General features: G+C 43.0%; 1 protein-coding gene across 3 annotated transcripts in view; it reads left to right on the top strand.

The window, feature by feature from the left end:
• slit2 (slit homolog 2 (Drosophila)) overlaps positions 1-12,408 on the top strand; it is an 83,707-nt gene that overhangs the window by 67,148 nt on the left and 4,151 nt on the right. For all 3 annotated transcript variants that reach the window (XM_076091860.1, XM_076091859.1, XM_076091858.1), the window contains 9 exons: positions 1,399-1,470; positions 1,566-1,637; positions 3,495-3,658; positions 4,844-4,968; positions 5,066-5,163; positions 6,619-6,758; positions 9,705-9,798; positions 10,338-10,475; positions 11,313-11,553. In XM_076091860.1, coding sequence (XP_075947975.1) covers positions 1,399-1,470; positions 1,566-1,637; positions 3,495-3,658; positions 4,844-4,968; positions 5,066-5,163; positions 6,619-6,758; positions 9,705-9,798; positions 10,338-10,475; positions 11,313-11,553 — 1,144 coding nt within the window. The remainder of the gene's footprint in view (positions 1-1,398; positions 1,471-1,565; positions 1,638-3,494; positions 3,659-4,843; positions 4,969-5,065; positions 5,164-6,618; positions 6,759-9,704; positions 9,799-10,337; positions 10,476-11,312; positions 11,554-12,408) is intronic.

Below are 12,408 nucleotides of genomic sequence, written 5' to 3'. Positions count from 1 at the left end.
GTGTGTGTGTGTGTGTGTGTGTGTGTGTGTGTGTGTGTGTGTGTGTGTGTGTGTGTGTGTGTGTGTGTGTGTGTGTGTGTGTGTGTGTGTGTGTAGTTCACAAATATTCAGGGAGAAGACGCCCTTGACAAAAGGAAAGCAGAAATCAAACAAGGAGTTTCTTTTTTTTTGCACATATATTATATATTTTGTCGAGTTGTCATATAGTCAATATGCTAGTCAATGCTGTCCCTTGTGGGATACCATACAGTAGGTGACTCTGCACTGTTAGCAACAATAATAGCATTTTTTTTTAACCTTAAAGCAACTCAGTGTGCAGTCATAAGCAGTTAAAATATCATCACCACTGTCAAAAGTACACACAACCCACTGTAAAAAAAAACAATGATATATAAATAATGAATAAAGCAGAAAAAATGGACCAGTAAAGGAGAACAGCTTAGGTCAGTGAGGAAAACAGTACATCTTCTCAAAAACTGTATAGAAAAAGTGGAAGTTGTTGGTTTGTGGACTTTGAGCCTTGAGTTTGGCTTTTTGCAACCCAAAGCAACACAAGAGGTTGGAGCTAAGTACATCCAACTTTGAATAAGACATTTTTAGGCAAACAGAATGTTACAAATAACTTTCATGAGCTGAAAAAACACTGTAAAGGGTAGCCCCGCCCTAAAGCATACCCTGCTTTATGGTCTGCTTGACTCTAAATGGACCATAATTTACTAAATGAACATCATGCTGTATTGAAGAAGACTTGAAACTAGAGATTGAGACCATAAACACGTGTTTACAATGTTTACTGAGGTAATAAATCAAGAGAGAAGTAGAGTCATTTTCTCATAGACTTCTATACAACCAGAGGAGTCGCCCCCTGACGGTCAGTAGAAAGAATGCAAGTTGAAGGCACCTCCGCATTGGCTTCACTTTTCAGGCCCTGAGGTTGCATCTTCTATTCAAAAGTGAGTTTTGTTTCCAGACTTCCAGAAGTTTCTTAAATGTAGTGTATCGATGTGTTACTGTCGCTACAATTTCCTTAGAAAAGGACAAAAATGCACATAAAATCTGATCAACAGGGGGGAAAAGAAAATCTCTAATTTGACTGCAAGATGTTTGCAATTGTGCTCGTTAGATGTGTATGTGTGTGTGTGTGTGTGTGTGTGTGTGTGTGTGTATGTGTGTGTGTGTGTGTGTGTGTGTGTGTGTGTGTGTGTGTGTGTTTCTGACTGGAAGGATGCATTTATGCTGAAAAGTGTGTTAAATTGCGTGTGTGTGTGTGTGTGTGTTTGCTCTATTGCTTTGCTCAGTAGTTATAAACAAGATTGTGCTCTGTTGCATCTGAAGCTTCATTGAAACTACACTGTCTGCATTTGTCTCCGTGCCAACATGTTTATTCTGTGCGTAAAGAATCCTGAGCTACAACCGCCTGCGGTGCATCCCAGTAAGGGCGTTCGATGGACTCAAGTCTCTCCGTCTGCTGTGAGTATCCATCCACACTTTTGCCATCCAGAATCTTTTCTACATTTCTCTGACCCTCTTTCTCTCTCTTCCTCTGTATCTTGCCCCCTTCTTAGGTCTCTCCACGGCAACGACATATCACTGATACCAGAGGGAGCCTTCAAAGACCTGTCGTCGCTCTCCCACCTGTGAGTAACGCGCGCACGTCTTTCTCTAGGACTGAGGACTTTTTACCTTATAGAATTGCAAATTACGGGGAAATACATGACCATGACAAAAGGAGCCTTTTGTCGTCATCCGAGAGGAAAGCATCTCTTCAGCGAGGCTTCTCTGTGAACGGGCCAGGCAGCTGAAAGTAACCGAGCAACCAACCCACATACAGCTATCTCCTTTCTCCTGCTCTCCTCTTCGTCTATAGTATTCCATGATATTTGCTATTGAAAGTAAAGGCTAGTGTTTGTATGCTGGGATTCCTTTCCTCCTCTGAGCAACAAGGGAACAACTGGATTCATTGGATATGGATATTTCTTTGCTAAATAATGGATTTTTAGGGCAATCTGCTGAATTGATTGACTGCAAAACAGCCGGGAACAGTTCAATGCACTAACTAAGAAAACAGAAAAGTGGACTTCAGACACTGGAGAACTATTACTTTGCTCTCTCCTCACTTTACCGATGTTTATCAAGCACTCTGTCGAGATGACAGCTTTTTTAGTTGCCTGGTTGCCCCAAGGGGCGCTCGCGAGGATCAGCACCACGGATAGCGCTTGTGACAGGCTGCTGCTTGTTTCTAGTTATGTTCCATCTCTACCACAACAGAAATGCAAGCCTGGGAATGGGAAATTCCTTCCTCTTTGACCACTATAATAGTTTGGTCAGATCAAGGAGCAGTAGCCCCAACCAATAAACGCACGTGGACGTAGATCATGTATAACTGTACAGGTATAATTTACCAGAAATTTGAGCAGATTGTGGTGAAGTTTGCTACAGCAACCAAATGTGTCGGCACGAAGCTATCACTAGGGTGACAGTCGGGTTATGAAGGCAGCGCTGTAGAGTCACGCCAACATGATTTACAAATCAATGAGCCAATCGTTGCGGAGCACGATTAAAGTAGATGATGCTAATAAGCTCATGCAAGTGCGACTTCAGTGCCCTGCCTGGATCAATGCTCTGTTCAGCTTAGTTCATACGTAGTGAAGCTGGTGCGAGGCGTGCCCCAAAATGACGTGATCACGGCCGGCACGTGATTATGCAAAGTGGTCATGGCGCTTGGTCGTGGACCTCTGCATTTTTGTAACTTGGCACGCGCAATCACGTGACTGTCATAAATACTTAACTGATGAAAACACTATTTACATGTCTAGGGATTATGCATGTAAATAGATGCTTTAGAAACAAGAGTTCTTAAAAATCTTCATCCAAGTATTTTGCAGCCAAATCAAATAGTTTACAGGATATTCAACATTTGTTTCTTAACAATGCATTTAATTCTTGACTTGTTTCTTTACAGGGCTTCTATAAAGGCTATAAAGTAGTTTATGAATATGAGATATGAGTTTACAGATAATTACAGTCCCTCCTCGGCATGGTGGAGGTTGGTTTATTGTTTTCTGCCGGTTACAACTACAGTCTCTGGTTTACGCCCTCTGGCGTTTTGGAGAATAATGCAGCATAGAGTATAAACGCCTCCTTTCATGCTCGGAAGTTGTGAAAAAAAAAGGAGCAGGAGCAGGAAAAACAACTTTATGGCAAGTGTTTTTTGAAGTTTGAGAAAATACCCCCAGCAGCACTGCTACCAGCATGAGATACACTCTCCCAACGATCTCCGCTTCAGTCTGTTAGTTATAGTAGAGATATATAGATTATATATATCATTTGACAGGGATGTACAACTGAGTCCGTAGGTATTCAGACTTCTTTTGTTTTGACTCTCTATTCCAGCCCGTTAGACCTATAAAAAAAAAAGGTTTTCCTCCTGCTATCACAATTGAACATTGTTCTCCCTCTCTCTCTCCCTCTCTCTCTCTCTCTCCGGCTGGCAGGGCGCTGGGGGCCAACCCCCTGCACTGCGACTGCCACATGCAGTGGCTGTCAGACTGGGTGAAGAGCGGCTACAAGGAGCCCGGCATCGCCCGCTGCGCCGGGCCCGGCGACATGACCGACAAACTGCTGCTCACCACGCCCTCCAAAAAGTTCACCTGCACAGGTAAAACACACGCTGCCGAACACACACTTTTATGTTGAGTGTACAAATGCACTTTAGTTGGAGTCCAAAAGCAAAGCATGCACACACACATATATACTTTGCAGACAAGCAGACTAATAATATGCATCAAATACACATGTTGATGAGGACTCCCAGAGGAGACCACAAGTTGCCTTTTACAAATCGTAGAACACCCATATTTGCATTTTTTTTTTCACATTTATGACGGTGTATTTATAGTTTTTACAGCGTTTTATGAGCCGATATCAGTGAGGGTTTTCTCTGGTCGACATCCAAACGTTTGTATTTAAATTTATATAAAAAACTCCAAGATCCCAAAATGTTCTTGTGAGCATGATTGTGGTTGTAGCTCATCATACTGCAAAGTGCCGCTGACTGTTGAACCTTTAAACCTCATGACATCACATTAACTCTGAACATATGACTGAAGCCTAATCTTTAACCTAATCTAACTGACTGCACTGTAGAAGTCCCGGGGCCTTGTGGTTTCCTGGTGCCAGGTAAAGTAGCCGATCGCGTCCCAGTGCCTCCTCCTCAGTCTCTCCTTCCCCCCAGCTCCTCCCTAGACAGTTCTCCTCGTCCTCTTGAGCCCCGGCCGAACCGAACCGCTCTGCTTCCCGTTCACCCCTCGTGTCCTGACCGTTGATGTGCGTCCCAGTTGTTACAGCTTGATGTCCTGTCATGGAATGTGGAAATACGCGTGTGTCCTCTTGTGCATGTCATGACCCTGCAAAGAAAATCTAATTGTCATTTACTCTTGTTTATTACGTAGTTTATATATGACTATTATTATTATTAAGTGCCTACCTTATACTAACAGTGCAGGTATTAATTAATTCCTTACAAATCAGTATATTTTTCTCATAAACAGGCATATTTCATAATCGCTATTTTAAGATGCCCCAAAAAAATCCCCCCTTTTTTTTTTTGCAGTACAAAAAGTTGACTTGCGTTGATGCATGCTTTCATGCAGGTCCCTGATGATGTACAGCTGTCAGTGTGTATGTCTCCCTATGTATTCTGACTCGTCTTACTCCCCCAAATGCAGAACATTATATGAAGCTACTCCTCTCTTTGGTGTGTGTGTGTGTGTGTGTGTGTGTGTGTGTGTGTGTGTGTGTGTGTGTGTGTGTGTGTGTGTGTGTGTGTGTTTGCGTTGCACAGGTCCGGTAGACGTGAGTATCCAGGCGAAGTGCGAGCCCTGCCTGTCCAACCCCTGCAAGAACGACGGCACCTGCTCCAACGACCCGGTGCACTACTACCGCTGCACCTGCCCCTACGGGTTCAAGGTACACGCACCTGCGGAAAGCCAAAAGGGTCGCGGTTCACTTGCAGATACTTTATTTTGGAAAGCGCTCAATGGGGTGCGTGTTTGTGTTTTTGCAGGGACAGAACTGCGAGGAGCCCATTCATGCCTGTATCGCTAACCCGTGCCAGAATGGCGGCATTTGCCACCTGAAGGAAGGAGAAGGAAGCAACTTTTGGTGAGATTACATTTTTTTTAAACTGGTTATTATTGTCTATTATCCCTATATTACAGAGGCTTTCCATATCAGATCACTTGTCTCGAGGTGTGCTACTCAACTTTAATAAAACTATGTAATGTCTTCTGTGGGTCTAGTGGGAGGTTTCTGAAGTCTGAAAAAGTAACCTTGACGATAAAGGGAGAATTGTCGGATTCACCCTTTTTGACTTAGATCTCGGGCTCTGTTGCACCAGTGTTTGACCTTTCTTTTTTGAAATCTGTCACTTGTGAGTCCCGCAACTTAATGGAAGTGTGATGCGAAATTTCCGTAGTGTTGTCACATTCTACACATAAAATAAATACAATTGAAACGTGAAAGCTCCCCATATGTCTGTTTTGTCCATTGCATTGTGAAACTCTATGTTCACATGTACTTTGTGGTACGGTAGAGCCAGGAAATAGCTCACCTTCATTCCCTCCTCCTTCTAATCAACTGATTAGCCGATAAGGAACAGGAAATGATCGTTCATGTGTTTGCTGCAGCCTCAGATCTTTGCGATGAAGTCCAAAAGGTAAATGACCAAAAGGATGGACACAGCTTTTGATCTGACATCACTTTCCAACTGGACAAAAGTGAAATGTCCTGGAAAATCACGTGTTGTCCTGGAACATTATTTCAACATTCTCCAATTATTTCAACAAGCTATGTTCAGGATCATAATAAAGTTTAGCTGCTTTTATTTTTATTGTTCTATGAACAATTTGTCATCATTTCTGAGCACGTGAAAATGATCTGGAGAAAAAAGTGGCAACCCGGATATTCGTGTTCATCCGTTGAGCTCTTGCTACTGTACCTGGAGGTTTCTGACGTAAAGCCAGCGTCAGTTTGAGAAGACGTCTATTCAGACATGTTCATTTTAACGAGGAGGTTAAGCTGTTTAGGTGATACAGTAACGGGAGGGGGAGCTGACGCCACTCTGCACCAGCCACACAGACCGACCCACCATCACGCCGTCTTCTGTCTCTTTCCTTGTCTTCCTCTCCATGTGTGCGTTTCCATCTCTGCATGAGGGTGGAATATTGATCGTGAAGAGCTGTCGTTGACTACATAATGAGATATTTATCCACCCAGTGTGTGCCGCATAAGAGCTCTTTATTAGACTCATGATATACCACTCTGTGTGTGTATGTGTATGTGTGTGTGTGTGTGTGTACGCAGTAATAAACCTGAGTAGTAGTTACAGAGTTGAAGCACGCTTAGGTTAACAGAATAATGACTCTCTACTGGGGATATGTAGATGGAGCTGACACTGCTGTTATGAGTGTGTGTGTGTGTGTGTGTGTCTGTGTGTCTGTGTGTGTGAGTGTCATCCAGAGGTCCCGAAGATTTCCGTTGGCGACGTTCTTTGTGCACGAAATGTGTTCCTCCTTTGATACCTCGCTCACGGTTGTGTGTGTGTGTGTGTGATCTCAGGTGTGTGTGTCCGGAGGGCTTCGAGGGCGACTCATGCGAGATCAACTTCGATGACTGTGAGGACAACGACTGCGAGAACAACTCCACCTGCGTCGACGGAATCAACAACTACACGTGCATGTGCTCTCCAGAATACACAGGTAACGCTCCCCGTTCTCTATTCCCAGTTCACAGTTTGTATTGGTCAAGATTAGCGAACACGGAACTCTCCAGGATGAAGTAACTATCCTGTGGGTTTATGTCCGTCTGAGGCCTGTCACGATAATTACGCTATAAACGTATCGTACGATGTGATTATGGACATGACCTTGTTTTTGACTTCCATGTTACCCGTGTATTCGTTTGCCAGAATACACAGCGATGTTTTCCCTACCAGTACAAGACTTGGACATTGCGTGGACATTGCACATGTTTGTTAACAGAGCTAGAGAGTGCATTTTATTTATTATTTTGGTTGTGGTTTTTTTTCCATATTCCAATTGCAATGTCTGAATATTCTTAAGAATTAACAGGATGTACTTGCATTATTATGTTGTTGTATTATCATATATCATATCGGTGGCATAAAATGGTCTTAAAATGAAAATAATATAGTTTATCTCAATTATTTCTGGGACAAAATATCGTCCAACAAAAGTAGTTATCGTGACAGGCCTAGTTGTGACCACCAGTTTGAACTATCTCAACTTTGTTTCTGAGATATCATGTTTGCCCGTCATTTTGGTAAGGCATATGGCTCAAAAACCACAATACCCATGATCCTTGTCCGCTGTTGCCATGGAGAAGAAGCCAGCATCAGAAATCAAAACTGAATTGGTCTGAGCTGCAGGTTGTATTGCCTCAAACGTAGTAGTTTTCATGTGCACACAAGCTTGTACCTTTTCTCAAAGCAGATATTTTCTAACTTGAGTTCGATGCCGATTCAAGCTGTAGAAGTGCTCCAACTGTGAGTCACGGTACATTGTCTTTGAGAAAAAGAAATGGCACATTTACTTCTGAAACTTTTCACCGTAATGAACTGCAGACAAATCTCTGTTGCTACTTGTTTGTCTGCTTTTGCACTGTGCTAATCATCTCTGACTGCTAACCTTTGTGGCGGTGTTCTCTCTCTCTGTCTTTCTGTCTCGCTGTCCTGCGTCTGTTTCCCCGTCTCACTCTGCTTTCTATCATCTGTCGTCTGTGTGTTTTTTGTGTGTGTGTGGTTTCAGCTGCTACCAATGAGGTGGAGAGAGGTTAGTCTGTTCTTCTCTCCGTCCTTCCTGTCCCTCTCTCCTTCCTTCCATCCTTCCATCCTTTCCTTCCTTCCCTAATTTCCTGCGCTCCCCAGAAACGTTGCTCACAGATTTAACTCACTGTTATGCGGTCATGCTCCATGTTAGCAGTGCATGTCCTTGATGTTCAAACAGTTTGTAATTCATCCTCTCAGACATCTGGGGTTGTTCTGCTTGCTGATTGGTGTATACATGTTATTACTAAAGCCAAAGGTAAATATTGTGTCATAACATTACAGGTTATCATTTTGACATTAAAGGAGAAGGCTGGTGTTATTCTATGATTTAGCTATTTAGCTAAAAAACAATGATGTGTTGATCTGGCAACCATTAATTCCACAAGAACACATAAATCTTTGAAAGTGGATCACAAATATTCACTTGGTTATATCCTTTTTTTATCAAACTTTACTGACACGGGAGTAAATTGCGCATTTGGTGGGGACCTTAGACTGTATATAAGAAGTGGACGTAGTGGTCGTGATGTTGCCCATTGGTTTGTGGACCTCAGTTTTGAAGCCTTGAGTTCAACGATTTGGCCGTCGCCATCTTGGATTTTTACAACCACTAAACGGAAGTGACCATATTTGGACTGAGGAGGAGTGACGTAGAGACGTCGTATACGGCTCTTGTAGTGGTAGCGACCCGTAAGTCACAGTAGCCCCGCCCTAAAGCATACTCTGCTTTATGGTCTTTTGACTCTAAATGGACCATAAGTTACTAAATGAACATCATGCTGTATTGAAGAAGACTTGAAACTAGAGATTGAGACCATAAACTCATGTTTACGATATTTACTGAGGTAATAAATCAAGTGAGAAGTAGGGCAATTTTCTCATAGACTTCTATACAATCTGACTTTTGCAAGCAGAGGAGTCGCCCCCTGATGGCCAGTAGAGAGAATGCAAGTTTTAAGCGATTCCACATTGGCTTCACTTGTTAAAACCGGTGGGTGCTGTCTGTCAGTGACCAGCAAGTCTATCTGGTGTCCTTTTGATGTCTCACGAGTCGACGTATAATCTGCTGCTAGTAACTTAAATATCTAACGCAAAGTTTCAAAAACATTCTTAAAGCTAATACGGCTTCTTTTAATATGCTAGTCTCACACTGAAATACAGCCACACTTGGCATTTTTTACAGAAACGTTGTCTAATAACAAACAAGCAGTCGCAGTGTTTTAGTTCAAACTCCCAGGTTCCCTTAATGGTCCTCTTTATTAAAACCATTTGCAGGTACAATCCAAAGCTAATAGACTGGGACAAGAAGACACCCACTGTTTACTTTGAATGAGGACTCCCATTTAAAAATAAGCCAATACGAATGTGTCTACGTAAGCGAGGCAGCACTGATACTAAACATGCGTCTCCCACCGTTTCACTCGCATTCCCATCGATCCCCCGGCGATCGTGTAATTATTCCCAGAGTGGACTTTGTGCTGTCAGGAGTATCGGTTTATTCCCCGATGCCTCATCAGCGATTCGCTCCGAGTCTCAGGAACGTCGGGACGCACGCGGGGGATGTTATCAGGAATATGACACTCCCAGAGATGAGATCATTTATCAGACCGCTGTGTTGGTCAGAGAGTCATCCATCATTAGAGTACACACCCATGCAACACACACACACACTCACACACACATACAGTCCCGGGCCTGCAGTGCATGTACACACAGAGATGCTTGATCATACCAAGATGCACAAACAAATATCAAGGTGTTTTATATATTAATTTTACTTTGTTTATTATTTGATATTATTGTTAATGGTATGCAAAGCATTGAAAAGGTGTGTGTGTGTGTGTGTGTGTGTTCCCAGGGGAGCTTTGTGAAGAGAAACTGGATTTCTGCGCTCCAGAGCTGAACCCATGTCAACACGACTCAAAGTGCATTTTGACCCCTCAGGGATACAAGTGAGTGGACTACACACGCACACACACACACACACACACACACACATATGCGGATTTGGTGATTAGCAGTGTTGTTTTTCTCCCACATGATTTAAGTACTAACATTTCACACGCTGAAATAAATGAGTTGCTGGTTTTTCCCCTGCAGAGATAAGCTGTGTGTGTGTGTGTGTGTGTGTGTGTGTGTGTGTGTGTGTTTATGTTGATTTGGGCTCCCTCGTAAAGGTTTCCTGTACCGATTTTATCTGAACCTCGCTTTAGTTTTAATCCCTCGCGACGTGTTCTGGCGTCAGTGTAGTGTGTCTGTGCCTCTGTGTGTATGTGTGTGTGCGTGTGTGTGTGTTTGTTTGTTTGTGAGTGTATTCTTTTGCTAAGCGGTATGACGTTATCAACACTTAGACATATGTCTGGAAGCCAGCGCTCTTCATCAGGCTAACCAAGAAGACTGCTGCTCAATTTTAGGATTAAAGTCCAGCATTAACATGCATTTGCGTGTGTGTGTGTGTGTGTGTGTGTGTGTGTGTGTGTGTACATTGTAGGTGCGAGTGCACTCCAGGCTACGTGGGTGAGCACTGCGATCTGGACTACGACGACTGCGAGGAGAACAAGTGTCAGAACGGAGGCCAGTGCATTGACGCGGTCAACGGGTACACCTGCGTCTGTCCAGAGGGATACAGGTGAGGTGCACATGCAGCAGGAGCTCACACGTACCGCCGATATCAAAGCGTCTGTAATAGTATTTGTGCAGTGCATGTAAAGTTTTTTGCGTTGCTGACTTTGTCTCCTGCTCTTTTAGGAACATTTCTAACAGATTCTTACATTGTTTTTAATGTGGCAGTCTTTTTTTCTTGCCACTTGCCTTTCTCCCCGATTCCATGCTAAATGTATATTTATTTGCAGTGTGTGGTGTAGAAAGGGCTCCCCCTTGTGTTCACTATCAGTTCTTTCTTTATATCTATCTATCTCTCACTATCGCTCCATCTATCCATCTAACATAGTTCTTTTTTAATTCCCAAATCTCAGATGTTGAATTGTCCTTGAAAGCACCACCCTGTAGCACCCCAATATGACAATAATATGATTTTGAAAAAGAAGAATAAAGACAGCGTAAAAAGAGATAAACCTTTATTGTTGCAGCAGCACACGGACAGAAAAAACATAGATAGAAAGAGAAAGTAAAGAATAATTAATAAGAGGAATATATATTAAAAATAAACTTCAATTAAATTAAACAAATTGAAAGCCATACAAGGGCATATGCAGACAAACATTGCAAGGTAAAGGGAATGTGGTGTGGTTGATAGCTGTACACCAGACTGATGATATGATTATGATATAACATGTTCGCTTCATAGAAATCAAAGAAATCACTTTACGAGCATTCCTTGTACATTAGTAGTACTTTGGAACTCATACTTAATATATCACTATAATACTTTAAAAAATGAAGTTAAATAACACAATTTCAGGCACACTTGTTGTATTCATTGTGTGTGTGTGTGTGTGTGTTGCAGCGGGTTATTCTGCGAGTTCTCTCCCCCAATGGTCCTTCCTCGCACCAGCCAGTGTGACAACCACGAGTGCCTGAACGAGGCGCAGTGCGTTGTCATGGGAGCAGACCCGCGCTGCCAGTGCCTCCACGGCTACGAGGGCGAGCGCTGCGAGACGCTCGTCAGCGTCAACTTCGTCAACCGAGAGTCCTACCTGCAACTCCCCTCCAGTCTCCTCTCGCCGGAGACCAACATCAGCCTGCAGGTGAGAGCTTCATACCAAGTCTCATCGTTCAGGTGTTGTTTTTGGAGATCTCGCCGCTGTCGTGGTGGCGTTTCCAGACCGTGAAAAAAGCTCTAAAAACCCCACTGCGCACTACTTGCAATGCGCCCAACGACAGAATGACACAGTTAGTGACTGGTTGGTGAACACCGTGGATGTTTGGCAGCTAAACAGCTACAGGAGGAGTTGGTAGAGAACTAGTCACAGTTAGTGTCTCTTATGTTTTAGCTCACATCTGGTTTAAAGAGGGAACGCAAACCATCAGTTTCGCTGGTTGAATTTCTTTTAGAGACCCAAATGTTGTTGGAGTTTGATTTGTCACAGTAAGTCAGCTCTATCAAATATAATCAATGCTTTAAGCACACATCTGTGAAATCAGTATATCAGAATGTGTGAATGTAGTATGATTCAAGTGTTTTAACATATAACCTGTTTGATTCAATATATAACTTGGAAAGAATAAAAAAATGCATTTTAGAGACCCCAGGAAATACTGGTGTCAGGAGAACATGCCTGAGCAGGAAAGTTTCCGAGATCCCATTAGAAACATGAAACTTGGGTGGAACCATAAAAATATTACACCATTATTTGCAGGGCAACAATGGAGGAGTTTAAACTAGAGGTGCAGCATTGGCCCGAGACGGAGGAACTATATAAGGCTGTTAATAAGGTGTTCAGAGCAGGGTAGGCAGTTGGACTCCGGTGTCTGCTCGGGTTTACTTCCTACTCAAAGAATAAACTCTCTTGCATCGAACTCTGACTGCTTCCAGTGATTTCTTTTAACATTTTCGGGATTCCAATAGCAGCAAAAAAACAGAGTAGACTAAGTGTTGTAGC

This window comes from Anarhichas minor, unplaced genomic scaffold (genome assembly GCF_050575085.1).
Source record: "Anarhichas minor isolate MPS153535 unplaced genomic scaffold, ASM5057508v1 ptg000014l, whole genome shotgun sequence".
In the NCBI taxonomy this organism is placed as follows: Eukaryota; Metazoa; Chordata; class Actinopteri; order Perciformes; family Anarhichadidae; genus Anarhichas; species Anarhichas minor.
The sequence above is the reverse complement of the archived record's forward strand: the minus strand, read 5'-3'. Positions and strand labels throughout refer to the sequence as shown.